The 17,324-nt window shown below is 40.0% G+C and overlaps 1 protein-coding gene across 5 annotated transcripts in view; it reads right to left on the reverse strand.

Moving 5' to 3' along the window:
- diaph2 (diaphanous-related formin 2) overlaps nucleotides 1–17,324 on the reverse strand; it is a 378,094-nt gene that overhangs the window by 89,059 nt on the left and 271,711 nt on the right. For all 5 annotated transcript variants that reach the window (XM_085244737.1, XM_085244745.1, XM_085244766.1 and 2 more), the window contains one exon: nucleotides 12,062–12,186. In XM_085244737.1, the coding sequence (XP_085100863.1) occupies nucleotides 12,062–12,186 (125 nt within the window). The remainder of the gene's footprint in view (nucleotides 1–12,061; nucleotides 12,187–17,324) is intronic.

Below are 17,324 nucleotides of genomic sequence, written 5' to 3' on the forward strand. Positions count from 1 at the left end.
AAGGTCCCACTTCACAGAAAACTGACCTATTAATCATCAGCCCAACCAGAAGGACTTTTAGGGGACAACTTATCTCAACCTATCATCTTATGCAGGGATGAAACACACCTACCAATTAACTGGTAGTGTATTGTTAATAAAAAATTAATGAATAAATAACACAGCCATGACTGTTGCTTGGACAAGAAGTATATTAGACCTGTTGATTAAAGCTGTAGATGCAGTTGGTTATACTCCATTTGAGTAACATTTCTCACATATTGCTGATTTGATTTGATTCACCGCAAATAAGTAATCATGGTATCAATATACAGTTACCTGCGCATCTCATATAACAGTATGGTCTGTCATTTATGGCAATCTATACCAGATTAGGGCTGTGCGATGTGAACAAAATCTCATATCCCGATATAAGAATTCTATCGTCCGATAACGATATAAATCACAACAATGTAACATTTTCTGTAAATTCTGTGAATCTCGACTTGCGTGAAGTGTTTCCAGCTGTGCGTCATGTAGCTGGAGTTTTAACCGATGCTGAAACGATACATTTTTAGACATAAGTTGTAACGGCGCCGTTTTCTTTGTATTTATTACACAGCGTGCTGCGGGGAAAAGCCTGTTCTAACGTTTGACTCTGAGGTTTATTTTTTAGCACCTGACAGCTCTTTTTTTGCTTCTCATCCGTCAATAATACGTTTTCACGTGATTCAGTTTATTTTGAAAAGTCTCAACAGGATCTTGAGCTTTATTGTGAAAGGTTTATGTGGAACATAAACAAACGGACACGCGATGCTGTTACCGTCGTTGTTGCTAACGACAACGCGTAAAAACAGGCGCTTGGTATTTTGCGACACCATGAAACAAACGATAGCGTAAAATGAAACAATAGACGTTTTTATATCGTCATCCGATATATATCGTTATATCGAACAGCCCTATACCAGATATATTAAGTTTAAAAAATAGACTCACAGAACTATTTCAAGTCACACTTTGCATGCAAGCACCTTAAACTAAGTGAGTGACAAAGAAGAGGCGCAGCACATTGATTGGTTCAATTGACAAAACAACCAGTCACTGCCTGGGCACATTTATTGGCCTGCAGAGGCACATTACTATGTTCCCTGGCATTTGTTTGGCTTACTCAATCATAGGGGCATCAGTGCTTACCGATCGTACCGAACAAAGATTTTACTGTCATTTTAAGGTCATGCAGATTTTAAAGATTAACCCTGTGCTTTGTGAACACTTACATTGTAGGCAGGAAGTCATACATGCCAATTAAGTCTTCAGACATAGCTGTCAGTACTGGTTAAAAAGTTTTAATACAGCAACATGATCAAGGTCTTTTGTATAGAAAATCAGCAGTACCTGCATTTTTGCCTGAATGTGACGAGGTAGCATGGAGTTACAAGCCTCTCAGCACATGTCATCAGCAAAGAATATCCTCCAAAAGCTGGAATTCAACACGGTGTTTTGACAATTCTGTCTCGGCCTTGACTGGCAGTGAATGCCAGCCAATCCCCATTTGAAATGAGACAAGGAAAAACAAAGCCTGTCAGAATGAGTTGGTGAGATGTCTACTGAGAGCCACATGTGGTGAGAAAGAGAGTTGGGCGAGAGAGGGAGTGAGAAAGAAAGAAAAAGAAGCGAGAGAGAGCGAGAAAGAGAGAGCGATGAGAAGAAACTGTTCCTTCTCTACATGACTCTGTCCCTGAGACAAACGTCATGCTGCTCCCCCCACAGTGGGTGACTCTGACAGGATACTGTCTGTGCAGCACTCCCCCTCTGTGTGATTGATGAGCCTCATTTTGCCAATTAATGGAGAATCCCCTGTTGACTACCATCAGATTGCCGTTTGTAACTGTTAGTGTTTCTGACTGTCACAGATTCATTTTAATTAGCGATCTCTTTCTCCTCCGACTTTTCTATTGTGTCTCGAATTTGCAGAGCTGAGTGCACAGTGACATGCCAGGGAAATGGCCCACTGTGTTATTTGCTGTCATTAATTTATTCACAAAATGCACTGCTTAAACTGCTGGAGACAAAATCTTCCTGAAAGAGTCAACTGTAATGTCAAACATATAACGAATCTTATGATCAATTAGCAAATGTGAAGCAATTAGTGCACTTTATTTGCATAATGAACAAGTAATTGCTCTAAAGAAAGCAAATCCAGTCAACAAGTTTGGCAAATGATTTTTGGGGTCATACGTACAAGCATGCTGCCAGAGAGATGTCCCACAGTCATGCAGAGGCAGCGATCCGTGGGTTTTGTCAGGGGAGAGGAAAGCTAGCCACAAGTTATAAATCAATAGAGACCCAGTAGCAAACAGTTGTACAACAATATATCCCTTGGACAGCAACAGCAAGAAAGTAATAACATTACTCGGGGACAGTAAGTACTCAAACTTTGGAAGGATTTACATTTTGCAGTGACTTTAAACCTGCATACTCTGCTAAGGATACTCAGGCCTTTTTGTAGCAATTAATACTACAAAGTAATATACTGGTCTACACTGGAATAATTAAAAAGCTTTGTACAAAGGTTTGCTTTGTGATCTACTTGCCAGCATTAAAAGCTACTTATTTCACATATAAATTCTGCTATAGTAGATGTAACATTGCTATTAGTTGTCATATAAGCCAAGTGAATAGACATAACAAACAGTTATTCAAAACATGCAAACCATCTTTTTTAAGTCAACCTATGTCATTTAACTCCAAATGTCTTATATTGTGTGTTCACATGAAAACAAAACAAGCATTGTACACCCTCAGTGGCTCATATTTACTAGACAAATAACTCTAGTCACGTTTCCCATCCACTTGCATTTGATAGAATAATTTGCCAACAATGGGCCTGCCATTCACCTGAGTCTCCGGGATTTCATTAAAACATCAAATGAATGTGAAATCATGAGCCATGACGGTAGAGAGCGGGGATGGCTAAGCAGAGAAGCGTGGTTGGTGTCTACTGCAGGATTAGAGCTCAGCAACAAGTGCTCAAGGGGGGCTTTGCATCAAACCCAGGAGCCCATGACAAATGAGGGCGACTGGGCCTCTGTCTATTACCCTGCACTAAGCCCAGGCCTTTTGGGGAAGTAATGAGGTGCAGATTGAAGCCTCTGCCACTGGGTCCTTAGCCTGGCTTTCAGTAGAGCAGAAATAATCAGCGGAGACCTGGGTCAATAGTGGCAAAGCTATAGAGCAGCTGAGCAACGCATGGAAACATGATGATAAAACCGATTAACTAAACAAATCATTTTCTATTCAGAACATGACAGCTTTTTATGATTTATATCCTCTGGATATATTATCTATTAGTACTTGAGTCTTTGTGCTATATGTGAACTTTAAACAAACATTATAATAAATGTATTCAGCAGGGATGCAAAAAAGTGATTTGGACTCCAGAGAGTATGCCGGAAACCCAACAGGATACAACATACCGCTGAGGAGACCCTACAAGACTGATAGGGCATGAGGGCTTATCAGTCCACAAGTATATCCCCAGTACATCATGGCGGTACCTCCCATACTCCAGTACCACATCCGTTCCTGCATCTAGAGTCTACAGTCCAGGGAGTCTATCAGCAAGCTTACTCTGCTGGTTAATGAAGCTGCCACATCAGGCCAAGTGTCACAGCCTAACAAGATACTGATTGGCAAACTCCGAGGAAATTCTCTCGTATGACTAGAGAGCACAGAAATGGTCTGGCAGTAAACACGACTGGCGACAGAAAAGCCAAGTGAAGCACGATCCTTTATGTTGACAATAATCTGTGTATTTCTATTTTGCAATTTGTAATTTGTAACTTGACTACATTTATTTTGGATTTTCCATTAACTGAAATTATTCTGGTAGCTTAGAAAGATGAAATTCCAATACGACATTTTGTTTACATTGCATATAAATGTCATTAGAGTCTTGTGTTCTTGCATGTAGAAAGTCACATAGGTCCCATTGGTATAAAAGTGTTTGGCAAGTTCCCAGTTGACACATTATGGGTGTCACAGAGTGATGTTACTGATCATGTTACCAACAACACCTAAGAGGACATCACATTGACTTGCATTCATTACCTGGATAATTAACCTAACTACTCCTGTCTAACCCTAACAGAAACTTTACCATTATCTTAATTTTTGATGTGTAAGTTGCCGCGTAACCTAATGCCATTTTAAATATCAGGATTAAGACATGGATACACGTTCTTTGCAGTCAGTGATGCAAAGCAGTTTGGAACCCGTGTACATCACCGAATGCTGAGTTTCAGACCTTGTGAAGTTTTATATTTACTTCAGTTGCTTCCTGTTTTTCACCTACAGTAAATGAAAACCATATTCAGCTGGTAATCAGGTGACTGCCATTAAAGAACTATTTTTTCCCGCCTGGATCCACCTGTATTGTAAAGTGGTTTTGAAGCGTTTGACTAAATCTGAGCAGAAAGTAAAACACCTCAGTGCACTATAGCGCATGTTAGCTATTAGTCTATAGAAATAGTGCCTACACTATTTTGAGATCCCTCCCCAGACGCCTTAACGCCCACTCACATCCTGGGCCATCTGACCTCAGGAATTCGCATGATAAGGTGGGGCCAGGTTTCACAATGAGCTCACCCGAAACTCTGGCTGATTGTGACCCACACCCAGTTTCACACCTTGGCTCAGGTGATTAGAGGATCATCAGGGGGTCCTTTTGTCCCTCTGTGGGGGGAAACTCCCACTAGGTTTAAATCTGGGACTCTCCACCATTTGACCTTAGAACTGAAGAAGTTTCTCGGATGAGAGGTGAAACGTCTTCAAGCAACTAAAGAAGTCCAGACGCTTTTCTTTGCAAGCTCCTTTGACTACAATGACCTGGATGACTGAGAACCTTCACAGACATACACTATTTGTCTTTTTCTTAAACACACTAATAATTCAGCAACACCCATATTTATAAAGCTCAGAAGATAAAAACAAATGCAACAACACATGTTATATTTCATTCATAAACCTCTTCAGAAATATAGCTTTTTATCTTGTTTTTTATTGCAGCCTTGCTCTCTGTAGACCAACAGCACCCAGTGCAGTGCTGGGAGAACAGTGAACATCCCAGCATTGATGAGAACAGCTCGCACAAGAATGTATACTGTTTATTTTGAACAGGGTTCATACTTCTATGGAGAAGCGTGCTGGCATCTTGAGAATTATAACACATTTTCACAACTTTTTGCAGCTCAGATAAGTCATTTGTCTGCTTGTCAAAAATCAGTATGTCTGCTGAGATGCCACGTTCAAAGTGAGGAATTACTATTTATTCTTGTGACTGACTCATTCTTTCTAAATCTGAGTGGTTATCTTTATTTATTTGGACATTTACATTAAGGTGCAAGGCACACTAGCAGAACTAAAGCACGCAGGGAGCACTGCTACTTATTTACACTTGTTTCCCCTGAATTTTGGATAATTAAAAGGCTCCGTGGTTTATCTGTGTTTTAGCTAATTGGCCACACAGTTTACAGTGAATTTCATTAGCAAAAGAAACCACTTCAGTTGGGGTGGCGGGGTGGGCCATGAGGGGCTTGGAGGAAGGTGGTGATTAAGAGAGGGAGCTTATTTGCAGCGAGGGGGGTGGGGTACTTTTGCTTTAAACATTATACGGAGCTACTCAGCGTGTTGCCACCAGCATGTTTTAACCCAGTTTTATTTTACACAAACATACAGAAATAAACATGATGATTCTCTAATTAATCTGACTTACATACTGAAACACATAAAGGTGTAATGAACTGTGTTAACTTTTCCAAACAACACTTACACTGTCTAGCATAAAAACGCAAAAAATACTCGCTAACAAAAAACAAAACAAGTGAGGGGTATTTCAAGCTCACCCTCTATAACAGAACAACTGCTTCACTAAGAGGCATTTATTAACCTTAAGTGTGTGGTGCTGATGCAGGGGATTTCTGCACCTGTGCAAAAACCTAGCCTGAAGCCAACAGAGTGTCCAACTGTTGCTGTTTTGACAGGGGCCATCCATAAACACACTGCGGTGAACTTCTTCCTTTGAAATGCGAACTAAATCAGACTGAAGACTAAGAGAACAACAAAAAGGAGGTACCTGTATAAATGCATCTGTCAGTTTGTATTAGAAGCTAGCCCCGGGACTGGAAAAAACAGTGTCTTGATTAGAGGACTAAACTGGTTTGAGAAACTCACACTATTATCTATGTGGGTCCAAATCCTAGGACTTCAGGCTCTCTAATCACCCAGAGGTGTCAATAACTACTGTAAATAAGTATTGCTGTTCAATCGTCACTTGTTCTTGTTGGGAAATTATCAAGAGAGGTGTGGATGTGGGAGGAATTCTACCAATTTGAATTATCTCATGATAGTTTGGCAAAATCCTTCCTACAGGGAAACAAATCCTTTTGATTTCTCTAAGACTCAGGAGTCCAGACTGATATCTAAACTCATCAGTATGACAATGCACTCCTCAAGACTCGACTATCTAAACTTTGGGGTAAAGTAAGACTATTTTCTTATTCAACTAATAACACAGCCATGTACAATAGCTTAAAGGCACACAGCTCTATTCACTTATCCTTGTGAAAGAATTCAAAAGACGTTTCACTGAGAAAACTCAGTCACTGTGTAAAAATGTGACACACGCAAAAACACAGATATAAAATACACTAAAGATTCCCCATAGTATAATATAAATAGCAGATTTTTAATTTCTTAGTCAGAGGACCATGTTATTTTTTTGTATGAAGACGCAACAGTGATGTTCTGTGATTATTGCACTCTGGGAAGTAAAAGGTTAAACTAAATATCAGTAGTTTGTGTTAAGTCATTGAATACAGTACACAGAGATGTACTGGGCATGTCAAGGTATTCATCAGGGTCCACTCTGGTCTCTCATCCTCCCCACCAAACCACCTCTCTACATCAATATTCTAGCATGCACAATCTCATCCTATTCTGTTTTATCATATTCAGCAGCAAAGTGCAGCGTGCATGTGTGTGCACATCATAGCGATAGCCTCTCTGGTGAAATAGGGCTCTCTGGGGGCTTGTGTCTCAACTCTACAGCCTTTGTGAGCCCCCATTACTTCTGACAGATAGAGATCACAAAACTGCTGAACAAACACCCCATTCAGTAATTAGCATACATTACAGTAATGGAAAGAGAAAAATGTATCAGTAAAGCCAAATGAAGTGCTTCCACCAAGTTAGTTCTGGCTTCTTAGTCTTCGTTTTCCTCTTTGTCCTATGATTGAGATCTGGTGGCAGAGGTGGGACCAAGTCATTGTTTTGCAAGTCTCAAGTAAGTCTCAAGTCTTTATCCTCAAGTCTCAAGTCAAGTCTCAAGTAATGTCAGGCAAGTCAGAGTCGAGTCTCAAGTCACTGGTGTAAAAGTCCGAGTCAAGTCACAAGTCTGAAACTTTGAATTTCAAGTCCTTTCGAGTCTTTAAAAAAAACAAACGAAAAAAGAATGTTGCAGTTATATGCTAAATGTAAATATTAGACCATGTGATTTTTAAATCTGTGTTTTTCTCAACACATGACAAAAGTGAACGTAGAAAATATACACAAATTGTGAAATTGCACCTCTTTAAAATGCAGCTCAATTAAACCTAGCTCCAAGAATAATTTTCACCGACAGTTCTGAGATAAGCTGCATGTTATTCTTGGATGCGGTTGTAGGACCGGCTTTAAAATCGCATGACAAAAATATCATACACATTAAAAAAAAACTGTATCACCAACGTAGCCTGGACAACATTTGCTAGTTAGATGAAGTCAGTTATCTCATCTTAGCATATTTATATGCATATTTATAATCATACGGTTCTTGGAGTGAGTGCACACACTCATGAAGTTTAGTAACTTCAGGTCACTGCAACAAGCCCAGGTACAGTTTACCGACGGATGGGTGCAGGACCTTGAAATGCACCGTGTAGAACGAAAGACCATCGTACGTATCATAAGTTTACCAGTCTCACAAATTGTCGTCATAAATACACATTCCTTAACCGTTTATTAATAGGACCTTTGAGCTCAACGGTAATTAATTAGTAGTGGAAATAATTTCTGGTTCATTACAGAAATGTAGCAGTGACAATAATATTGTATGCTGTAATCGTACTGGGCAATTAGTGATACAAAAAACCTGTTTTATCCTGTGAATAAAAGTATATGTTTTTGTCAATGTACCATAATAACAGAAGCGAAACGCAATATTGTGTCAGGATAATTTACTATTTATGCACAATAAATAAAGGAGCATAGCGCGACAATTTCTGTTCTTGCTTGTAACCTATATCACCAATTATGTTAAGAAAAATGACGCATTAACTACAACAGCAGACTGACCTTCGTGTAAATGCTTGGAGCAGACTAACCTGTGAGCTGGAGTGTTCTGGGACGTTATATTTGGTCTTTGAATGGCTGCAATCCAGGCCATCTGTCGCGTCTTTGTTACTTCGGAAACATGAACAATTTCTCTTCAACGACGTAATCCGATAACAACCGATCTCTTTACCCGTCGGCTTCCCGTGGCTGTCATGCGACCGGCTATTGCAGTTAATAATACAACAGCTTCTTGACATTTTTGTGTTTCTTTTTATCGCTGTGTGACTGATTTTAATTGAAAGCCTGCGTGCGCTAGTACCGCTTGCCACGAGTTCCCAGAATCCTTTGCGGTTCTACCCGTGAATGACGTCACATTTTCAATCTCTATATAATATGCATGTTAAATTTTATATTTGGGGTAAAATATCAAGTCTTTTCGAGTAAACCGGTTCAAGTCCAATTCAAGTCCCAAGTCATTGGTGTAAAAGTCCAAGTCAAGTCACAAGTCTTAGAACATTTTTTCAAGTCAAGTCTAAAGTCATAAAATTAATGACTCGAGTCTGACTCGAGTCCAAGTCATGTGACTCGAGTCCACACCTCTGTCTGGTGGCCATTTGAATGCACTGAAGTCAGTGTTAAGCTCAAGAAAGAAGTTGATTTGATCTTTGTGTCATGTTACCCTGCTAGAAAAAAATGATGACATTGTGGTCATAAGGGGATGCACATGATCAGCAACGACACTCAGGTAGGTGGTGGCATATTAAGGAATGATACCGGACGCTTAAATTCTCCCTTAAACTAGAGTAACAGAGGCAGGAGTTTACCAAAGCCAACAGGACCCAAGAGACAGTCCAGCACAAAGTAACAGGATGTAAGCTGCAAGCTGGGACAGCATAAACTGAGAGGCACAACCATGTAGCTTGAATAGTGTGCAGGAACATCTGTGCTGCACATGGACTAGAAGTCCCAAAGTACTAGAGGGAGACACCACAGAAGGTGGTCAAGAACATGGGCTGAGGTCCCATGAGACTTCAAGTTCCAGACTGACAAGCAGTTGCTGGCCAACCAAGCAGACACAGTGATGGTTGATAAAAAGCAGAGGACTGCAGTTGTGATAGATGTAGCAATTCCAGCTGACAGCAACATCAGAAAGAAGGCGCAAGAGAAAATTGAGAAGTACCAGAGCTGAAGAAACAACTGGAGCAGATGTGGAAGGTAAAAACCAAAGCCATTTCAGAGGTAATAGGACTATTAAGAGCTTTATCCCTCAAAATAGATGAGCAGCTCCAGCAGTCCAGTCCAGGCACAACATCAGAGGTCTTTTACTGGGAACAGCTAAGATATTGTGCAGACCCCTAAAACTCCCAGGTCTATGATAGAGGACCATTATTTCTATGTAACTTTGATTACACAGTCTCGAGCGGGGTATCATGTTGAAAAATCCATCTATTTACCTCTTTGTTTTACCTCTTTTTTTTATCAAGTTGTCACTACACTTTTTAAAACCCTGCATGGTTTTTTGCTAGTTAAAGATGAAAGACATACAGACTGGAACAGAAGCATATGTACTCACCTACACATCCAATGTAAATTACCTTCCCATTTTCTCTGCATCTCTCTCTAGCACACACACACAAGCACACACACACAAACGGAGTCTGACTAATTCATCACAGTGCCCAGCCGTCAAGACAACAGAGCTTCACTTAACTTTTTCAGGGTTGCTCAAGCATCAAATGCATGACTTTTAGATGTTGTTGTTCTTCCATCTGTCATGCTTCAAGGAACCAACATCCTTTTCTTTAATCCCAGCATAAAGTTTAAAAAGGTATGTTTCCCTTGATTGTGCTATCTTATGTACAGCAAAGGAAATGTCAACCCCCAAAATACGGCCCTGTATTTCACACTGTCACTGTTCCAACACTCGGCATTAAAGTGCCCCCCTAAGCTCATAGCAAACGCTGGTACTACAAACTTCAGTGATTCAAGCAGTCTCCACTTTCAATCTCTCCTTATGGTCCATATGCATGTGGATTCATTCCATCACAATGCTCATTTACACAAAACAGTCCAAGATCTGATATCTGAGGAGATTTAATGTGGTAGCAAAATCTGAGAAAAGAGCTAAATTAACACAGACGCACACAGACACATACAGGCAAAGGTTTCCCTCTGTATCAGACCCCCGAAATCAATTCTCGGAATGAACAGTGCAAAACGTAATTTACTTCGACGTCCTGATAATATGCACTGTGCTACAATAAAACAACATATATATATATTTTATAAATCCTAACATGTTAACACAAAAGAATGCATGAAATACTGAAAATCACATCCTTCTTTATTCTCCCAGTTATTCGGGAAGTAACTTTATAATCAACGATGAATACAACACTGCAAAATAAAATATAAAATATAACCATGTCATTGTTCCAACCTTTAGCAAAGTAAGACACAAAATCTGTTTTACTGCAGTAAATCTGTATGAGCGTCATTCCTAGGACCACAGCATGGCCAGGTAGGATGGGTAGGGGTGTGTGGGTGTGTGGGGTAGGGGTGATGTTTCAGGTCATGGCCAGCCAGTTTCTCTTTGCCATTCTCTGGGGAGGAACTCCAGACAGTGAAAAGGAACCATACTGCAGTATATCTACACTTCTCCATTTCCTCTCACTCAAGCCTCTAGTTCTCAACGGAGCCTGGGAATCAATACTGACATTGGGGGAAAGAGCAGCTTTCTTGCCTGCCTGCTCTGCTTCATATAGTAGCTGCCGCCAGGGAAGCCTCTGCATCAGTTTTTTCTTTTTTTAAATGTAAAAATGTAAATGTCCATCTCTGGTTTGAAGAGATTTTTAGGGACTATTGCTCTCGTCCCTCCAATTGTGCTGATTTAGCCTAAATAGATATCAGATAAAAGGAAGTAAAGATAATGTTATATGTTAACTTTTGTGTGAGCCCCTAGCATATGGAAACACCCACTCATGTTTTAAATTACTCGAGAGTAATCCTTTCTTTTCTTTATAACATTAGAGACAAACATGCTGACTGCTTCACTGTGTTTTTCCCCATGAAAGGCACCTTAGCCTCAGGGTATTGACAACAGACTTGATTTTCACTATTGATCAAACCTATACAGTGAGAACCTTTCCTCTCAGAAAGGGCATTCAAGAAAGTGCAGAGACATGGCTAATTCAATTTGGGACTAGAGATGCTTGGGTGTAAGTGAAACACTCTGTTATCAAAACAGGAGAGGTGTCATGAGAAAAGAGTTCGTGGATGGCTGTGTGGAGAGGTTTGTGGTCGGCCAAAAGATGAAATCAGGAATAAGCGATAAGTTGGTATGAGGGGCCAGAGTCCCTATTAGAGGTCCCCAGGGGACAGGCAGCAGTGGCAGAGTGAAGTAAAAATAGCCACAGGCATGATTTCACTCTTGGGACCCAGGGAGGACTGAAGAGGGAGATCTGATCAGCGTCTCACAGCAAGGCAGCCAGATCCATTCCCCAAGTTCCCTAGGGTGCCACCTATCACACCAAGTGACTTAAACTGCTTACCACAGCCAGGCTGAACACAAACAGCACACACCTTTGCCACTGCTCGCTACAAAATAGGACAAAGAATGTCCTAATATCGCTCAAAGCGAATGTTGTTAGGGAGCAAATTTACGTCCAAACCTGTGTATTGTCTTGGAATGAACACAATAAAAAAAGGATATAGACATCTTTTCCACAAACTTATCTTGTTCATCGGCTGTTTTGGGGAAGTTTTCGATGTCATTCTCAAGCCTCTGAATGTGCCGTTCCATGTTGGTCAAACTGCTTTTTAAGATCTCGGCGGACACTGTGGAAAAGTGAAAACACACACAATAAGCTGGTTAGTATCAACAGTTGAGCGGGCTCTTGCTCCATATAGGAGTAACCCATGATGAAAACAACACATCCCTGAAAACGTTAAACATTTAAACAAACATATCTACCGCAGAGGGAGACCGATGTGACATACTGACTCCACATAATCCATCTGCGTATGGCCTAGAAAAGTGAGCACGAGTGGTAATATGTGTGCACATTGGGTGTGTGTGCCTGTCTGCAGTGGCTCATTAATCAGTCTGTAATCACTGCTTGCAGAGTTGCTGTGGAATCCACTATATTCAGATCAGGCCTTTCAAGTAGAGACTTCAAACAGCATGCAGTGTCTTAGGGGATCAAATGGGACAGGAGCATGGATGCAGTGGCATGTTTAGGTTCCTGTAAAGGGTTTAGTTTTATTGACACACAAATTCCAGTTTGCTCAAACTGAACATATGTCATGTTGGTTAAATGGTATTGCCCAGTTTGAGAAAGGAAAGAAAAATAGGCTGATCAGAAAGCCAGTAACTAACTTTCTTTAATATCAGAGGAATGAGGAGATGGTATAAAGAGCACATGACTAAAAGTATCTCTGTTTATTTGTTTTTATTTAAGCTGGCTTTGAGCTTCCTGTACACTGTAAGCCCCGAGCCTTTTGAGAACTAAAAGAGAAACAGTTGACAAAAATACTGTACTGTATTGAGAAGAAACATCTTTGTATAGGAGTAGTTAGAAGTGAAGCTGAAGCTCCTCCATACCTGCTTCACACCCTGGAGGACGGGGCTGTGGCCCCCCCACACTCCCTAGCAGATCATTACATGGAGAAACCTTTGGAATGCAAGCATGCTGATCCACACAGGTATGCACACACGGGTATTCACAGACGCGGACTAAAGCTTTCTTGGCTGCTGCCTCAAAGCACACTGTGCGCTGTCTATCTTGCGTGCTGCACAATATCGTTTATTATTTAGTAAATATTGATATCTATGACTAGCTAGTTTATTGTGATGGTGCTTTGTTTTCTCTATTATTATGTTGCTCTTTGTTGTTTGCTGTCTCCTCTGTTTGTTTTTTTTGTTTGTTTTGTTTTTTTCTCCATACAGGTGACCCAGGAGTTCTTTTTTTTTTTTCTCTCTCTTCCCCCCCCTTCTCACCGTCTCTTCTCCCCTTTGGTTTTCTTTCTTTCTCTCCCCCTCTTTCTCTCATTCATTCCCCCTGTCCTATTTATTAAAAAAAAAAGAAAAAAAAAAAAAAAAAAAAAAAGAAGTGAAGCTGGTAGTGAACCTACGTGAAAGAGGGTTCGTGGGTCAGCTAAACATGGGTTTATTTTACTTTCTGAGGATATGTAAGTTGAAGCTACATTCATAAAGTCACTGACTGGACTTGCACAACAGGAAAGGACACGAGGTCACAAGAACCTCTGGGATTCTTCATCTTAAGAGTGTCAGCTTTCATTCCAGTCTAGCTTTGATTTTTCACAATGTTGACTAAACACAAGCAGATGAAACTACCTACTCGGCAGAGTAACATGTATCCTGCTGATTAACAGGTCTTGCCAGCTGATATCTTATAGGTTATATGTTATTTGAATGGGCCATCCAGTTCTACTTTGCATGAACTCGTTATTATTTGTTTCAAGTACAGATTGAATACAACAACCCAGGACAACTTTTAATATTTGGCACCACTTTGACATCTGCTGAGTGTTTACATCCTTTTGTCTGTAACTGAAGAGAAACAGAAAGCTGTGGCAGGTCTCACTGACATAAGGGTCAACCTTGTCTTGCTTTACATCAGTTCCACAGCTCGAGTTTGTCCTCTCTCATTTTCTGACAATAAAATTGGATAGCAATATTTTGGATCGCATGCACTATACTGTCTGACACAAACACAAAGGGTATCTAAGCTGCATTTCCATTAGAACACACACCCATACACAGAAATTGCCTATTGTGATTGGTCTAGAAGCAATGCAGTGAGAGTGATGGGTGAGGTCACTGTCATTATTAGACTTTTCAGCTAGCTAGCTGGGTAGACTGGGAGACTCACAATCCCTCCTTCTCAATTCTGGTAGAACTGACTCCTGGGAATGACACTGAGAAGACCACACTATCACATAGTCTGTTTCTCGACTGATAGGGCCCCTGAGATCCACATGTGCTTGTCACTTTGATCTCAGACTTACTAATGGTGAAAAAGGAAAGCGAGCAGTGGACAGATGAAGCAAGAGGCAAAACAATTAAATTCACATCAAGCCACTGGGAATGCGTTTGTCATTTGTTATGGCTTATGATAGTTTTTTTTGTGGATTGAGTGACAGTACTGACTAATGGCTTGGCTGAAAAACTGATCATAGGAACCAAGCATAGTGTTTTTTATGAGATCAGAGAGGGGTCATAGGAATTCAAAACAGAAACGTTAACATGGGAAGTAAACCAGATGGGAAACAAGTGAAACCCAGCTACATAACAGATTACTTGCATACATGCATTTAGCATTAAATTTGTAGCTGTAGGCCACTTTATACTTTTCATAAATTTGTATATGTAAGTAGAAAATCCAGCATTGATTCTTATGGGATGTCATTAGCTACAGTGATACCTTCTGTACGCTGAATACATGTTCCAAGTGGATGAGTGGAGAAATAAAGAGGGCAGGTAGGTATATATCATACACACAGAAGCGAGGGATGAGTGATGTGTGGCGATGTAGGAAGAAAAGAGAAAGTAAAGAAAAGACAAAAGCCATTTTAAAGCGATGCTCTAAGCTGTATGAATTACAGAGTGAGGGGAAAACTGCGAACGACATCCTTAATTTATTGACATGAGCTCGGTAAAACTGGCCATTGCGGCATTAGTCATTCCTCAGAACAAAAGGCAGACAAAATGTATTTCATCGCGTTTTGCCTTGTTTCCCTCAAATAAACTGCCAGGGAAAAATACTGTGTAGCTCACGATACCAAATCAACCGCTATAATGCGAAGATGTCAACCTTCTATTCAGTCATCTGTTGAGGGGAGCAATTTTCATTTTGATTTATTGACAAATAATACCAATCATTCAACTAATGCTCTTGCAATGCTGCCAAAAGTTACAAAGGAAATAGAGATTTATTTTGAACATCGCTGCCAACGCAGCATAAAAGATCAAGTTTTAAATAATCTAAAGACTTATGAAAACAAAGACAAATGCAACATAAATCCTTAAGAGAAGGTCATTGATAAATACATTTATTCCTTTAGCAAAGTAAGTGTATGTTGGAGAGGATATGACACAGGGAAAAGGGACACACAGAAAGGATGCACAAACACAGACTGCATAAAAGCATTTTTCAATTTTATATGTTGATTAGGTTTAAAAATGATCTCTTAATTAAAATATATCTCAAAAACTAATGACAATCCGATCGTTCAGTCTGACGTCACTAGCCGTGTCTGGGCCTAAACTCCGCTGCAGGTCCATATATCAAACGATCACTATGGCATTACTGAGAGTTGAAAAACTGTCTAAAGTCTTTCATCTTTAATAAAATGATCAGCGTTCTGCTCTACCAGGTGTAACAATTGAGTTTAACATCCAGGCATCCATGAAAACGGAATTTATGACATTTAATGGAGTTAGAAGTTAGCAGGAAGTTAGCTCGCTAGCTTCTATCTAAATACAATATAGCATGTCCTGACTGCAGGGTTTTGGAAACAAATTAAAACGTACAGCTCTGTTATCACTTCCAACATAAATGAAGACAGAAAACTAAACAGCAGTGACGTTTGTAGGGTCACTGAAGTTTGGCTAGCTGGTATATAATGATGTGCTACGTGACCGCTAGCGACACAGCTATGTTAGCATAATATAAACAAGCTAACTTTTTTTCCACTCGATAAAAGTTAACGTGAGTGTTCTCGGTGGTCAGGAACAAATGTAATCGCATGGCAGGATGCTGTAAAATGACCAAACTTCAGCCAGGAGAACAACTGAGATAATCCATCCACAATACGAGGTTAGTCATTCATATACTGCTGCATGGGCTGGGCTGTAGTTACATCCTAAGGTTTTAAAAACTGAGCTTAAATAAATGATTAACGGTAATAAAAGCCGAGGGAGGTCAGCAGTGATCACTGACTGTTTTAGGAGCTTTTTGAGATTAAATAGAAGAAAATACAAAACATTAAACATGTTAACAACACAAAAGCCATATTAAACGCAGACTACTTTAGGCCCGGAAGTAGGATTCGTCACGTCATCACTTAATAATCGGATGAGTATAAAACACTAAAAAGTCAAATGTTATATTGGATCAATTTAACTGAAATTCATGTTGCAGGGAGGAATGAAAGTTTAAAAAAAATGGGTGCCTTTCTTTACAGTGACAGCCGAAGCTATTCTCATTTGAATCAACTTGTTTTTCCATTGCATTAATTCTCTGTGAATATTTGAAATCTGCAAGTCTAAGAGGTACAGTAGTGGCTAGTATAATAGCACTTCATATGTGGAAAAATATTCCAGCCTCTGGAGATTATAGGCGTTAAATTCTTCGAGAATCCAAAACAGTTTTAGGCACGCTTGCATTTTTACCCACGCAAAGCTCTCACCATTTCATTGACTATGCAACATGTAAAGACAGGATGACCTTCAGTAAACTCTTCACATGACCAGCTACACATAATATGTGCTGAAAGGTATATTCATCACATCAGAGTAAAATTGGTTATTGATCAGCGCAATACTACCAGTCAAGACAATGACTGATTGTGTGTGTTTCTAAGTAGGTGTTGTACACATTAGTGCTACTTCAAATACCTCTACTTTAACATGACAAAGAATTTTCCTTTATCTTTTTCTTTAGTCTCGGTGGCACCTGAAAGCAAATAAGAGATGAAGTGGGAGACAGACTATTGTACAGCAGAGGAAAGCTACAAGAGGATAAACACAACTGCATGTGTTTCCTTTTCAGGAGGAATCAAAGCAGCTCAGGTTGCAGTACTGAAAGTGATAGTGTTGCTGTGACAACATAGTCACATTGTTCTTTCTGATTACCTTGAATCATGTACTCCTAAAAACAGCAGGCAGGTGAAAGCCGCAAATGAGTAAATTTAATGGACAGCATAAAGTTGGAGCTCAGGATTACCTGTAA

This window comes from Mchenga conophoros, linkage group LG2, assembly GCF_057382185.1.
Source record: "Mchenga conophoros isolate Kocher_MC1m ecotype Shallow Benthic linkage group LG2, M_conophoros_male_GT1.1, whole genome shotgun sequence".
Taxonomy (NCBI): domain Eukaryota; kingdom Metazoa; phylum Chordata; class Actinopteri; order Cichliformes; family Cichlidae; genus Mchenga; species Mchenga conophoros.